General features: G+C 45.6%; 1 protein-coding gene across 16 annotated transcripts in view; it reads right to left on the bottom strand.

Annotated features, from left to right (window-relative positions):
• Positions 1-15,990, bottom strand: part of FHOD3 (formin homology 2 domain containing 3) — a 458,821-nt gene that overhangs the window by 6,627 nt on the left and 436,204 nt on the right. For 12 of the 16 annotated variants that reach the window (XM_059139157.1, XM_059139159.1, XM_059139160.1 and 9 more), the window contains 3 exons: positions 12,263-12,286; positions 10,562-10,736; positions 3,147-3,308 (listed from right to left, as the gene is read on the bottom strand). In XM_059139157.1, coding sequence (XP_058995140.1) covers positions 3,147-3,308; positions 10,562-10,736; positions 12,263-12,286 — 361 coding nt within the window. The remainder of the gene's footprint in view (positions 1-3,146; positions 3,309-10,561; positions 10,737-12,262; positions 12,287-15,990) is intronic. The other 4 variants (XM_059139158.1, XM_059139172.1, XM_059139170.1 and 1 more) reach the window with 1 other exon arrangement.

Below are 15,990 nucleotides of genomic sequence, written 5' to 3' on the forward strand. Positions count from 1 at the left end.
TGAGAATAATGGGAAAATTGATTAACCACCTTGGAGACATAGGGACAAGTAAACAAAGCTGTGTACTGATCAGATCCAGGGCCAGATCTAATATTTTGCGAGGCATAGCTCCTGCTTTCCCTAAAACAAATTCAATAATTTTTCAGATTCGATGGTTTTCCTTCTCCATCAAATTCTACTAAACAGACAGCATGGCTCTACCCCTCAAAATTCTGTAGAAGAAATAAATTTTAGTTACATCAAATCAATGTGAGCTATGTCACATGCCCTTTGAGAGGGATGCTGAAGCTTCAGGACATGACGAGGAGGCAGTCATGGTTGGGGGGGGCGTGGGCTGTTGGGGGTCAGAGCATCAGATCAAATCAAGTTTCTGTGCTCCTTTCTCAGCAGTCCCTGGAATTAGACTTCTGGCTCTTTCCACTGAGAAACTGTTGTTCTAAGGGTGATCAGCCTTAAGATCTTAATTAGCTAAGAAATTGGCCAGTTTATTTGTAAGTCACATCAAAGCAATCACATCTTTACAGAAATATAGCTCTGTGCCCAAACTTCATAGTCATGTCACAGGTGGGGCCCAGGCCCCCACCTTAGAAGGAAACTCAAATATGAAAATGGTACCTAGCCTCTCTACTGTGACAAGATCTGGCTCCCCAGGAAAAGAGAACAGAGAGATTATGAGTCCCTAAACCCTGTTCTGTTCTTCGATAGTCTGGGCTATTGGCCATATGTAGCCAGCCAGCTGGGCAGAGACATTCCTCCAAAGATAGGTCCAAGAGAAAAGAACATGGGGAAGCAGCTCCCCCTCCTTACTAGTTACTACGGCCCATTCTGCACAATTACAGTGGTAAGGATACTTCAAATGCCATTCAGCTTTAGGATTTTCTAGAGAAGGCCAACATCCAGGATGCCTAAGAGAACAAACCGCCCTGGGACAAAATAGTTGCCCCAATATGATGAAGAGAAAAACCTATATAAGAAAAAAAAACAAAACCCTCCCAGAATGTTCTCCCTCGGTCTGATCCACCGGCCAACTGTAGAACCTTTGCTCGAATCAGGGACAGGGACATGAAAGAACATTGGATCGACCATTTCACAGGCTAAAAATCAACTGGACAAGTCAAAACACTTCACTTAATGAGACCGGGTTGTCACCAGCTGGAAAAGCGGAGCTGAGCCATGGGAACCTGCGAATTGATTAAGACGCCTTCCCTGTGTCCCCACCAGCTGCATATTTCAAGATTTAGGAGGACATTTGGCATGTGCGGTCCTAGTCACCAGCATCAAACACGAACGCAGACATTTAATTATCTTGGAAGATTCTCAAGTGGCTTGGAGGTCGTAAATTTCTAGATTATGGGATGGATTCTGTTTGGTTTCCTGCAATAGTCGGACTATTACTGTCTTCAGCCAAATGAGTGATTGCCCCAATACATTGGTTATTCATCACCCCCTTGCCTCATCACGGCCATTAAACAATCAAATCAAATACACCATTGTTTGAGATGGAGACCCATACCATGGAACTTCACATCGATTTTGCAAATTGGTTTTTTTCTTATTCATTTAACCTCTTGCGAGAAAGCTGGAGTTTATCATCCCCCTTAAAAAGAAATCAAAGTAACTTTCCCCCATCTTAAATTTCTATTGATGGTGCCATTACTAATAAATTAAGCCTGTTACAGATAAACACTTACACACATGCAGGGCTGTATTTGTTGTAGTAACTGCATCGCAGAATAAAATGTGTTTGGCTAAACAAAAAGAATATACGGCTGTTTTGCATAAGATTGGAATGGAAATGATACCACAGGAAATTAGTTTATGTCAGCCACAAAAACAGGCAAAATATCTCCCTGGCCAGATTGAAGAGGAAAATTAATTATGACTGTGTTATTGTTCCCAGTGACATTATGTATCTCTCTAAGAATCTGGTTCCCTCTAGACTAGACCAGAGGGCAGGGTCTACACTCTTCGCCAACACAGGCATCTAACCTGGGGGAGGAGCACATAGCCTAGGCCTCCAGGGACTGGCCAGGTCACTGCCTCCTGCAGTCTCCTTCTCTGAGAGCTCTGGCCCCACAATGCCCACCTTCCATGAGGGCATCCCCCCCTGCATGGCATCCTTTCTCAGCCCTCTCCCTTGGGCTCTGCGGCTCAAACCTTGATCTCCCCTCCCCCGCCCCCCACCTCGTGTATAATCTCAAAGGTGGCATCAAACTGAGTCTGAGTTCTTACTGAACTCCCGCCTACCTGGAGTCAATCTCCTTTCACTTTTTGAAGCCATTACAGGCAGAGGTAAACAGGCTTCCTTCCTGTGACAGTCAAAATCCCTGTGCCTCTCACCATCCCTGATTCCTGGAGGCAGAGCCGATAGAGACCCAAGCTGGTCTCCTGAGCCAAGTGGCACACCATCGGGACCAGAGGCTGGGGGCTGAGCTCTTTCCTAAAACATGAGAAGGTCATGGCTAATGCAGACATATGCCAAAGGATACAGAGGAACCTGGAGAGCAGCCCCTGGGAGAGCTAGCATGGTGCCTACAGGGGCAGCCCTACACCCACCATCCTGTGAGTGGGAACAGGCAGAGTGTTCAAAGGGGAAAAATCGATCCCTTTGATTTAGTGGACTTCTTTCTCCATTGAGTGCCAAAAGAAACAAATCAAACTGGTCAATCTAGATTAACATTAAGTATTCTAAGCACCCCAATGACCATAAAAACCATTGGTTTTGACCTCTGACATGTTTGCGAGCAGCAGTGAATCCCTAGGAGAACCATCTTCAGCTACAAAGTGGCCCGATGCAGAAATACAGATTTGGCAAAGAATCTGGGGGCAGTGCTTGCCAAATGGCCCCCCTGCACCTACCCCTACATGCCAGATATATTCAAGGGTCTTTCAGACGCTCTTGGGAACAGGCAAGAACTGAGGGAGGCCTGACCAGAAGTGGCAAATGTACTGGACGGGGTGTGGCTGCAGCCCCCTCCTCCACACTGGCAAGGAGACCTTTCGTGGGTGAGTTTGGGTGGACCCTCCACGTGTCACTGACTGAGGACTGGAGCCGGCCCCTCAGTGACCGCTCCTCCCCAGGTGTATTGGTCAGGAGGGCAGGTCCCCCTAGGGCAAGTCCCTCACGCCCGCCCCAAGGCACTTACGAGACTTGCGGTTGGCCCGGGAGCGCTTCCTCTCCCGAGGCACCACCCGCTGACTGGGCACCTGGGTGGCCGACTTGACGATGCGATCCATGATCTCATCGGCTGCGTCGTCCGTGACGTTAGGGGAGTCATCGGTTCCCATAGTCCAGGAACTGGCGGATCCTGAACCAGAGAGAAGGAACACACTAGAGAAAATGCCAACACGTTCTTCCAGGCACAGAGCGCTGTCAGTGACCGGCCACAGCCGCGGCCGGGGCGGCAGCGTGAGCCTGCGGGAACCGCGAGGACTCACCCTCACGCATGCGCACTTGGAGCACTTACCTGCTCCCCTGAACACGGCTGCGGAAGGCCTCCACCCAACCAGCCCCATGATCCTGGGAGCGCACACATCACAGCACAGAGCACAGCACAGACACTCCGCGATGTCCACCCAGTAATGTCCGGAGAAATGGGTTCATTCAGCTCTCTATCCACGGCTCTCTATGCCTAGTGAATGTCAACTAACCCTAACTTTCTTCTAGTAAAATAGAAATAGTTAAATAGAAAGATTTTATAATGGTTTAGCTTTGGGCTGCTTAATCTTTTTTTTTTCCCAAGGAACTTCATTATACTTTAAGGTTTATTTATTTTTAGAGAAAGAGAGCTAGCACAAGTGAGCGCACAGTGTAGGGGGACAGAGAGAGAGAGGGAGAGAGAGAATCTCTAGCAGACTGCCAGCTGAGTACAGAGTCCAACACAGGGCTTGATCTAATGATCCTGAGATCATGATCTGAGCCGAAACCAAGAGTCAACTGCTTAACTGACTGAGGCACCCTGGATTACCTAACCTTTAAAGAATCGTAGCAGGAGAGGCACCTGGGTGGCTCAGTTGGTTAAGCGTCTGCCTTCAGCTCTGCTTCTCCCTCTGCCACTCCCCCTGCTTGTGTTCTTTCTCTCGCTGTCTCTCTCAGTCAAATAAATAAGTAAAATCTTTTTAAAAAATTAGCATGCTAATTTTTTAAAAAGATTTTATTTATTTTTTTGACTGAGAGAGGAAGCCTGTGGTGGGGCTTGATCCCAGGACCCTGGGATCATGACCTGAGCTGAAGGCAGATGCTTAACCAACTGAGCCACCGAGGCACTTCTCTCATACTAATTTTTTAAAAGCTTTTGGCATTTGGATATTGACGGCAATAGTTAAGAATAGCTGATCACTGTTCAGTAGATTGTAATTTTTATGGACACGTGTTTGTGGTTGAAATTTTCCAGTAAATACGTAATATGTTATGATTCACTCCTAATTTCTGCCAGTAAAAAGCACATTGCTGAATTGCATATATAAGTAGTTCACACTTTGCAAAAGGAGTAGCAGGATTCCTGGGGTTCCACCACATGCACGTGTCTGAGACCTGTGGCTATAGGTCAACGTGTATTCCAACAACAAAGTTTTGTTGTTATTGTTGTTGTTATTTTAAACATTTGTCGTATGAATGTGAGCACAGCCACAGCACTGGTATATATAAAACCAGTAACTGTATCTTTTCTGCTTATGCCCAAGTTCACTTGATCTACTTGCTTCTATCAGATTAGATTTTCCAGCAACATAAAACCCTTTAAGAATAGGCTCTTCTCAGAAAAGAATTTTTGAAATGGCTAAATTTTTCTGCCTTCTCAGGATGGTTCAGGTGGTCTAATTGGAAGCAAGAGTCCTCACACACTGGCACAGCTCTGACACTGGGACCCTTCAGCACTTCTGAACAATGATCTTTCTCAGAGCAGATAGAGCAATCAATAGTGCAATTGTGTTTGGCCCAGCAATTTCGAGTTTTCCCTTTTACCCACTGATTTATAATTCTGTGTCTCATTTCAAAATGCCAAGCTATCCTTCCAAAAACACACAATTTTCAATCATCTGTATTTGCTCATAATACATTTTCAGAGCACTGGGCCAAAAATGAAGGCATCCTCTAATCTTCCTACTAAGAATTCCCAATTCTTCCCATCTCAGATGTCCCTAGGGATCTGCTTTTACTGTAATATGTCAGGAGATGCTTCAAAGGGATGTGTTGCCATATGTGCAGGATTGCCAGACTTGGTTTTGTGATGATGTCATCCTTTTGTGACCTCAGTCCTGATTCTGCTTTTTTATCCCCCCCCCTCTCTTTGGTTACTTTCCTGCCTGGTAACTGTTTGTATGCTTTCTTTCTGGCCATGTATAAGCTTTTTGCCCTGGAAGCCTGCACCCACACAGAGCATCAGGGAAACACTACTCATACTTTTTACAGACCCCAAGAGGCCACTGGCTCACCACAGTCTCTCAAATGTTAGCAAGATTTTTTTGAACTTTATTTTAGAGAAAGAGAGAGCGCACATGTGGGCACATGTGTGTGTGTGTGGGGCGGTGCAGAGGGACAGAATCTCAAGTAGCTCCCCTGCTGAGTGTGGAGCCTGACATGTGGCTTAATCTCATGACCCAGAGATCATGACCTGAGTCAAAATCAAGAGTCAGATGCCTAACCAACTGAGCCACCCAGGCAGTCCGCAAGACATTTATATACACTGGGATATGGTAGAAGGAATGAGGCATTATAGATTATGATAGCACCATATCACTTTACTTTTTACTTCATTTTAAAAAATATGTAAACTGATAACATATACTCATACACTCATTGAATCACAATGTTACACACCTGCAACTAATAGAACATTGTGTGCCAAATATACTTCAATTAAAAAAAATGTAAATTGCAGTTGGAAAGAAAACACTGTAATTTTAATTTCCCCTTAAAAGTATAACCTTAAGTAACAGTTTAAATTAGAAATAATTATATCAAAAAGATTATATTTTAATGTAATAAAATTTTTCCTGTGTTTCTGAAAGAACTTCCCTGGATACAGACTTCTAGGTTTAGAGCTTTTCCTCTTGGCAGTTTGAAGATGTCATTTCACTTTCTCCTGACTTCCACAGCTTCTGATAACACGGAGTCCTCATTATGATGGTTGTAACTTAGAAGGTAATTTATCTTTTCCATCTGACTTTTTAAAAGATGTTATCTTCATCATTGGGTTTTAGCAGTCTGCCTACATTACACCTAGGCACAGTTTTCTTTTTATTTATTCTCCTTGGATTTGTTAAGTTTCTTAAATATGTGGGTTGATACCTATCATCAGCATTGGGAGATTCGTAGACATTAGCTCTTGAGTTAATGCTTCTTGTCCTTCTGTCGCTTCTCTAGTTACACACAGGTGAGACCATTTGATTATATTTTATTCTGTTCCATCCACTTTTTCCTCACTATACTTCACTTTGCACATTTTCTAATAACTTGTCTTTGAATGCACTAACCCTTTCCTTTGCTGGGGAGAGTCTGCTCTTAAACCCATCCAATGAGTTCCTTAATGCAGATATTTCTTTCGTAGTTCTCGAACGTCCATTTGATTATTTTTAAGAATAAGTTCCAATCTGCAGTTGAAATGATCCACTTTTTAATAAATTTGCCTATACTTTCCTTAACATTCTCTAACATTTGCAATGGTTAAAACTTGGTTGCAATTTTCAACATCTGGACAACCTGTGGATCTGCTGCTACTGCCTCCTTTTCCTTGTTGGCCAAATATTCCTTTCTCCTCTTGGCTCAGATTTGGACCATGCACTGCATTTTGTGTACAGAAAGACGCAGAGACTGGGATCAGAGTCATTTCCCCCAGCCTTCACTCTTTTCTGTGAAGCAGACCTGGTGAAGTACTGAGTGGGGCTGGGACCAGACACAGTGAAGTACTAATGAAGCATCTGTCCCCATCTCTTTCTAAATATCTGTATTTGTTAAAAGTGCTTACTCTAGCTTTGTTTTCTCAGACCTTCAAGGCTACAGATTTCTTCCAGCCTTTCTGGTTCCACTCCCTCCCCTTCTCCATGCTGTCCTGGCACTTGCCAAGGTCTCATGGAGAAAACATTCTAGGAGTTTGCAGATCCTCTACTTCTAATCCCTTGAGCCACATTATGTGGCTATTAGACATTCTGCTGGCTTCTCTCTCCTAGTCGAGTCTTTCTGCCCAGAGCAGGTCCAATTCTCAGCCTATGCCCAGGCTTGGCAAATGGCCCTGAAGTGGCATGCTCAGCTCATCTACAATTCTAGTTTGTCTAGTTATCTTTCCCTTCACAGGTTGCTGATACCCTTAAAAAGAAAGCTCCTGCCATTATTAAAAAAAAAATAAAAAATCTAGTTGTTTTAGAAGGAGTGGTGGCCTGCCTGCCCTGCTATGTTCCATCTAGAAGCAGAAGTCCCTGAAAATACAGAGAAACTGAACAACCTTCCTTTCTAAAATTAATATATTCTCTCTCTTTTAAAATTAATATATTCTGTATGTTCCATTAGGCAAACTAGATTCCATCTCCCCAGATGGCTTCCATGGAGCTACCTTTGAATCCACCCAGGTATAGGACCTCAAGGCTCCTGATGGTTGTGGTCAACTCAGTGCAGACATTAATGCTCCCCTTCATCATCATCATCATCATCTTCTTCTTCTTCTTCTTCTTTTTTTTTTAAAGATTTTATTTATTTATTTGACAGAGATCACAAGTAGGCAGAGAGGCAGAGAGAGGAAGGAAGCAGGATCCCTGCTGAGCAGAGAGCCCGATGCAGGGCTCTATCCCAGGGTTATGGAATCATGACCTGAGCCGAAGGCTCAGGTGGCCAGGACAGAAAGCCTGCAAGAGCTGCTGGAGCTCAGAGAGTCTAGACTCACCTATGGAATGTCTTGGGTCTTTTTGAGTACCGAGTTACAAGTGATTCCCATCCACACACTCCAAAACACAGCCAAGCTGTGTTTTTTTCTTTTATTCTTATCCCTGTTTTATGCTTCATGTAGAATGATAATCTTTACTGCTAAGCATTTAATGGTACTATTTTCTTTACCATCTGACCTTTCCCACCTTTTCCTCTCCTTTTATATCTTTCTTGCTCACACATCCTTTCTCTACTTATCACTACTTGGCTTTTCTGAGAAATGGAGGCCTTTTCTAGATAGCACTGGCCAAAAAGAGGACACCTCTCCTTCCTTGTAGAAAATCAGATAACCAGGGGCGCCTGGGTGGCTCAGTCAGTTAAGCATCCGACTCTTGATTTCAGCTCAAGTCATGATCTCAGGGTTGTGAGGTCAGGCCCCGTGTTGGGCTCCTAGCTTAGCAGGGAGTCTGCTTGAGATTCTCTCTTCCTCTCCCTCTGTCACCCCCCAACCTCCATGTGTACGCACTCTCTCTCAAATAAATAACATGAAAAGCAAAAGAAAATGCGACAATCGAAATGTACCACATAGAGTGTTCAGAACTGTGGTTCTTCACAGCTTTATCTGTCTACTGTTGGTCACCAAAAGCCTGCTCTTTCATTGATAAAGCATAATATTTCTGTATTTTCTTCTCCTAACTCCACAACCAAGACTACCTAGAAGTCAGGGAGTTTGGAAAAACCAAACCTCAGAGAACCCAATTTTTGGTTCTTTGACATAATAATAACATTTGCAAGTATTTGGGGTATAGTTTGGGCATCAAAGCTGTAGTAGAAGACAGGACTTTCCTACTTTGCCATCTGTGTCTCAGGATAACACTGGGGCAAAGGTGGCTGAAGGCAGCCCTTCTCCTGTCGTCTTAACTGCCTATCCAAGTAAAAACCCTGCTAAAAGATAAAGACTGAAGTCCAACATTAAGAAGCAGAGAAAGGAACTAGAGTGATATATTGAACTCACATGAAGAAAAAAACCCAAAATCTGGTAATTTCATAAAAAATCCCGAAGTGCATTTCCACTAGGGAATTCCACATAAACCTGAGGAATCTGGCACACTGCCTGGAAGCCCTTTCAAAACTCCTCCGTCGGTGGCAGCTTGTGGTCCTTGAAGCTCCAAGGAACTGTATGTGTCATGTAACCCACTCTCTTCTAAATAAAACTGGAAACTACAATTATTTTTTATGTTGAAGTTATTATTACTGTATTACTACTACTATTATTATTATCCTTGTTATATGGAAGAGAGTTGACAACAGCAAAATTCCCAAAGTACTGGTTGATCTGCAAAAGCAGTTAAGAGTCACTGACGGGCCTTCTCCAGGTTGCAGCTCAACATTCCAGCTGCCATCTCGTGAGTCCCAATGTTCTCCTAAGCCTGGGACAATGCCCGATGGGCACTGCATGTACTCACTGCTTTACCGAGTTTTTGTGATAGGTAAGCTAACCCACAACCCGGTTTACCCGGTCTGTTCTCTGTTGTCACCCAGTATAATGACTACCAGAACCACTGCCACACGCCGGAGCACAACAGCTTAGACAGTAAGTAATAATGCCTTCCTCCAGAGGTGCACCTAGCATATGCCAAGCAAACACCGAGAGGAGAAAGCCTATCCTTCAGGAGTTTGCTCTCTTTAGTGATAAAGTCTGTAATCCTGAGGCAGCCTAAACTGGGGGCTCGGGAATCCGTGGAAGGAAGGAGCAGCCCTATGAGTTGAGGAGTATAGAGGCGGAGGTGGATTCTGGAGGTGAATGGGGCCTGGACTGGCAGAGGAAAAGAGACAGCACCACCAGCAGGGGGCGCTCAGAACAACAGGGTGAGAAGGGTGGTGCCCACATGTTGGGGAGAGTGAGTGCCAAGTGGGGAGACAGGCTGGGACCCGACCGCAGGGGCCCCAAGCGACAGCACCAACAGCGTGGGCCGTGTGTTGTAGGCAGTACGGAGACTAAGGAGGGTTCCTGTGCTGTCAGGCTGGATCGAGGACCACCACCGAACATTCTCAGGTCAAAGTGGAGGACCACCGCCCACATTCTCAAGTGAAAAAGGCACCTCATTCTCAATTACTAAATAATTTATTGGTGGGATAAAATAGCCCCCACTAAGTTATGAAACAAACCTAAAAACTCTTATCTGTCTTTACAATCTTTTGTTTTCATTTCTTCATGCCTGTAACGATTTAAAAAAGGCAAAAGGGGCTGTGCTTGAATCCAGCAAACTTTCCTACACAGGACCAGCCAGTGAAAACCTGGGGCTCTACGGGCCCCACTTGTCTCTGCCACAACCAGCCAACTCTGCCAACGCCGCGTTTACGCACCATGGACAGCACCCACACCCCTCCAACAGGCTGCATTCCAGGGAAAACCTCAGGTAAAACAGGTGGCTGGCTGAATTGGGCCTTAGGCCATGGCTGGCTGTCCCCTGCTTTAACCCACAAGGGTCCATTCATAACCTAGATTCCTCCCATGTGAATGAAGTTACACTTGCTGGAGGCCCCTGTGGTTTGGAGATGAAATACTTACAGTGAGTCCCAGAGATGTGAGTGAAGACAAGGGTCTAGGTCAACATGGGTGGGCCTCAGCTGATACTTCCTGGGCATTGTCAATTGCACCGCCATGACGGGGACCCCCTCAATCACCCCCCTGCCAGGAGTCACCTCGGCTTGCTCGGCTGCGGGTGCGGACGCCCAGCACCGGGGTGGCATCTTCCAGCGCCGGCGACGAAGTCTTCAACACAGCCTTCATGTTCTCATGCTCTGTGGCATCCTCCGCATAGCTCAGGCCCTGCGGCGGGCTCAGGGGTGCCGGAGAGCTGCTGGAGAACTTGCCTGACTGCAAGACCAAAGTAGGGGAAAGGGCATGAGATGACTCACCAGAACACCAACTTCCATTGAGGAAAAAACCTTGTCTGTGTGCATTCCACAGAGACATTCTCCACCGCTGTCCCTAACATTTTCCTTGTGCCAATGACAAACATCCAGACAGACGGGAAGTTCTCTTATCAGAAAAAAAAGCTCTGGTCCCAGAAGGCCCATATCCTTCCCTCCCCCGCAGCTGCCCTCAGTGGGTGCTAAGGACCAAGGACCTCAACCCTGGGAAGAATTCAGAAACCCCACCTGTTTCTAACACCAAAGCCCTGATGTGAGAATTTAAATATGTCCAGTCAATCAAATGTATTGAGTTTTTTTTTTTTTTTTTAATTTAGCACCAGATAGCAGTTAAAATTTTCTTGTAGATCACTTAGGATGTTAGCATTTAAAAAGTGGGATTCAGTCACAGAATCCTACTATGGTAAAAGAACTGGGAAGAATCTTTCCAGAGCTATTCCCCATCCCACTTGACAGAGAAGGAAACTGAAGCCCTCCAAGATTCAGTGACCTGCCAAAAGCCCCAAGGGAATCAATTTCAGGCCCCCGGCCAGCATGTGACACAGACACTCATGCTGAAATGGAGTTTGGCCGTACTCATTGCTTCTGGCTGTGTCAAACATGGGGTTGCTTGAAAACGCATCAAATATACATGATCATATCCTCTAACTGTAGCTCAGCAAAGAATCAGGGCATATATGTTTTACAAGAGGTACACTAGAACACTGGGCCATATGTACACAAGGCCAAACAGCCGATGAGAAGGAGAAAGTCAGATTAATGTTTGCAAAGAGCAGTCCCACAGATTCCTGGCTTCTTTTTGTCAAGTGTCTCAGCCATGGCAACAGGGCCCAGGACACATCTGCTTGTACTATCTGTTTGCTCCCTCATCTTCTGGGGTCAATCAGCCCTGACATCATCTCTGGTTTTCCCACCTGCACCAGGGCCAGGAGGAGGAGCCCCTGACATCCCACCCCTGCAAGCATGACTTCCAGTGAGTCCGATGGATGCCAGCTGAGAAAAGGGGCATAAGTCAATGGCTGCCCTTGAGAAATGACCACATCTGGGGCTGCTGTCCCACTTTCTCTTTGGTTTTAGGGCTCTTTTCATGGTTATTCTAGAATCCAGTTTTCATACTGGGGTTGCCCAAAGTCTCAGCCAAGGGGCTGGAGGGAGAATTCCCTGTCTACCCCTCTAATATTGGGAAAATATCTCCAATATTAGACCAGCCGAACTTGTCATTCTTGACAGGGCCTGGGACTGAGGGAGACTTGGGAAATGCATTTAGCCTTTTGATTCCTGGCATCCCCATCATGATGAGAACCCGTGTAAGGAGGTTAGTGATCACACGGAAAGCAACCAGAAAACAATCATGCATGGTTTAGAGCACTGGGTGGTGCTGATGCCTCATGCCGCTTAAGTTAGGTTAGACTCTACAGCACGCTTGGGAAGGTCAACGGTGGCCTTCTTCGTGTTCAGAAACAGTCCTACCTCCATGTCATCCTCTTCATCAGTCTACCCGAGTGGACAGGACAGGATGGAAAAGACAGAAGGGATTCTTAGAAGGTACAGAGGTTAGCAAAGATGAGATCATCTCAATGTCACACCATATTCCAAATAAAATAACTGGCCGCCACAACCAGGGTCCGCCCTCCTGATGCAGGAACTGCCAGACCCCGACTGCATAGCCCTCCTGCTTGTGGCCAAGTACTCCCTCTCTGAGCCCCAAGGCCAGTTCTGAGTAATGTCAGGAGGCATTTGAGGGGCTCCAGTCCAACCTCCTGAGGCCATTCAAGGGTGCATAGCCAGCGTACCTGGTATCCTGACTACCGGAGACCTCACTCCCAGCTCTGTGCCCTGCTCCTGAGCTGGCCACATCCTGTGAAACCCACCACAACCTGCTAGTCATCAGGGCCTCTACATGTGAACCAACGTCCATGTGCCTGGTGCTCCCTGTCAACTGCTATCCCCCCTCTCACCCGGAGTGCTTGAGCCTCCCTGCCCAGGCTGCCAGGTCTGGGCCTCCATGAATCCTGCCACACACACCCCAGACAGAATAGGCACAACAGTTGCCCAAGCAGAATGGGTCCCATTACTCTCTCCTCAGAAACATGAAATTCAGTCCTTTTAAAAATCTTACCCGCCTCTCATGGAGGCTTTCTGAGAGAACGTGCCCAACTTTTAATTATCACCAGATAAACTTCTTGAAGCATCTTTTAAATAAATATCCCTCTCCTAAAAATAAACTGAGGGTGAACGTCATGTCCATCTCTTGGTTTTAGATGAAAAATACCCTCACCGTAACCTGTGTTTCCACTGAGGTTATAAAGCCAGGCCTGCAGATTGGACACAAGGTTTTTAAGAACCAAGTCAACTTTCAGGAGCTGAAATGACAAAATGCTTCTGGTTCGCCATGTTTCCCACCACCCTCAGGCAAGTGGCACTACACCCAGAGACAACTGTCCTCTCTATTTCTATGTCTATCTTGGAGCTTATTTATTTAAACGGGATTGTTGGTATTTTCTCAGCCATCAGCCCAAGTGCAAGGCACTACATATACAAAATCTCTAGCCTTCTCACTGTCCCCCAAAGGAACTAGCATTCCCTTTTTCTAGAAGACAAAGCTGACATGCCTGCAAAACTGAAGGAAATATTTAAAATAGTCAGGACAGCAGAGGGGGTGCCCTCCTCAGTTGCAGCCACCAACAAGAAGCAGACTAACTTACAACCCAAGAAGGATGAAGATTCTTTCCTGACCTGGCAACAGCCCAGCCAATGAGAAACTGCCACAACTCCGCCCATGAGAAACCACTGCCACCCTGAATGCTTACTTTCTTCCAAGGGACTTTCACTGGAAACAGCCTTCCCAATGCCCTCTTTGCTCAATAAATTAACGTTCCTCTCCTTTGTTCTCTGGACCTGCCTATGCTTTGGTCATAGCCTGCATGTCCCAAATTGCAGTTCCTCTGCCATTCCTGAATAAACTCATTTTGCTGCTAAAATAATAGCTGGTTCATTTTCAAGGTCAACAGTGCTCCCCCCTGTGCCCTGATAGGGAGGTCCTGGGACTGATGGCCTGAGGTCTTGCATCCCATCTTGAATATGATGACAGCAGACAGGGCTACGGCGTCTTATGCTGCTTGCCTTGTCTATGTCACTATTTTGTCTAGAACTAGCTCAGGGCACAAGGATGAGGAATCCCTTAGTTTCTCACTGACTTCTACCTGGGAAGGCTCCTGGATTTTGAGAAAAGCAGCCTGCACTTCAGAAGCAGAGAAAGAAGAGGAGTGCCAGGCACACAAGGGCAGATATAGGGTAGACTCCAAATGTAGGGTCTTTGGATTTTACCCAGATTTCACTGTGTCTTAAACAATAATTGTTTTCCTAAACTCATCTCTAATTGCTACCACTTCTGCATTCATTTTACCCAGCATCTATATTAAAAATTATTTTCTCTAAAAATCATTTCCAGCTCTAATGTTCAGGGACTCCATCCATTGCCAGGTTTTGTTTTTAGTGGTTTAAGTTGTGTATGTGTGGCTTTCTAATCGTGAGGACATCCTTGGAGCATCCTTGTCTTCTACTGCAGTTGCACATGTGGGCACACCAGGGGAACCTAATTCAGAGTCCGGAAAAGTAGCTCTACACTTCGTCTTGAGCGACAATATCCTAATCTTCCAGCAGATGGCAGTCTCTCTACGTGAATGATGCCACTTTGACCACCGAAAATTGGACCCCATGGAGGATGAACCCTGAAGCCAGCTCTGTCCACATCTGAATGGCAATTTAAATATTTTTGAGTCAAACTCTAGAAACATTTAACCTTGTTTATAAATAGGCAAGCTGAATGTTTTCAGAGAAGGGCAGAATTCGAAAATTAGTGGGATCTGTAAAAAAGAAATCTCAAGAATTTGGCAAGAAATTTTTGTGTTTTCATAACTATTAAGCCTATTGGGCTTGTATAGTTTTCACCCGCCAATGTGTCTCACTTCTTCAGAAACAAGGAACCCCTTTTAAAACTTTTTAAAATAACACCGTGGAATGAGAAGTGGGCACAGTTTGCCCAGATGGATTCAGTTTGCTTCCCGTTGCTGTCCTCTGGGAGGCTTCACATCCTACCAAACCCAGATTTCAGCTCGTGGCATGGGCATTCGGAACAGCAGCAGGCTATGCAAAGGGCTCCTCTGCAGAGAAGTGATGTAAGGGTTGACAAAATTCCAGGTGAACAAGGAGTCTGGGTGAGGGGATGAGTCTCTGGTTGTTCTTAGAAATGTCTTAAAATTACAACAAAATTTCTGAGCTGATAGATCCTGTCTCCACATCCCTCAAGAATGTGGCCAGTAATCACGTGCCTTCTGTTTCTCCTACAACATGCACACCTACCTGGAGACAGTGGGCAGAACTGATTTGATTCCTCCCCAAAGAAATCTGCCTAATTTGAGCTCAGTGGAGGCTTGCAACCCTTAGAATGATGGCACTCTACCGTTTGGACATTAACCCATCCCATTCTCTGTATCACTGAGTGCCAATGTGCTTCACAGATCCATAAACAGATGAGTTAAGTTTCCTAAAGACCCACCAGAAAGAGGCATCTGCATGGTGGGTCTTCATCTCTGGCATCTTCACACATCCCTTTCCCATCCACTTACAGAGCGTCTTGCATATGAATGCCCACAGCACCTGTGGCCTGCGGGGTTCCAGGCTGAGGTGGGAGAGGGGAGCCCAGGAACAAGGGAAGCACACAAAGTGTGCAGGTGCCCACTTCCACCCCCAAGGGGCTGTAGGGAACTCCTGTTGGATTCACTGTTCTGTGGATCTCTTCCCATCTGAAGGTTCTCTGACCCAAGGGACCCTCAGATTGTGTCTTTAAGCAATCACATCCATTTTTTCTCAATTCAGTGCCTTGAATGGGTGGTCCATGTGTCAACTCGTTGTATAGCACTGTTAGAACGATTAAAATCCTGACTCAATTCCCAAATCAGTATATCTGTCTTCCTAGGACATGCGGCACTGTCTTTTATATTTTTTCTTTTCTTCCACTTTTACCCACGTTCCAGAGGTTGAAAACAGCATCAAGCTTTTCATGACACCACAGCCTATAACACCCCGACATGGGTTAAAGTTCCTCCTCTAGCCACATAGGCTTAATTCACATGGACTTATCCCATGTCTGTCATAATAGCAGATTTTCACAGTAATAGGAGAGGAAGGGTTTAAGA

The sequence above is a fragment of the Mustela lutreola genome, chromosome 11 (assembly GCF_030435805.1).
Source record: "Mustela lutreola isolate mMusLut2 chromosome 11, mMusLut2.pri, whole genome shotgun sequence".
Classification (NCBI taxonomy): Eukaryota; Metazoa; Chordata; class Mammalia; order Carnivora; family Mustelidae; genus Mustela; species Mustela lutreola.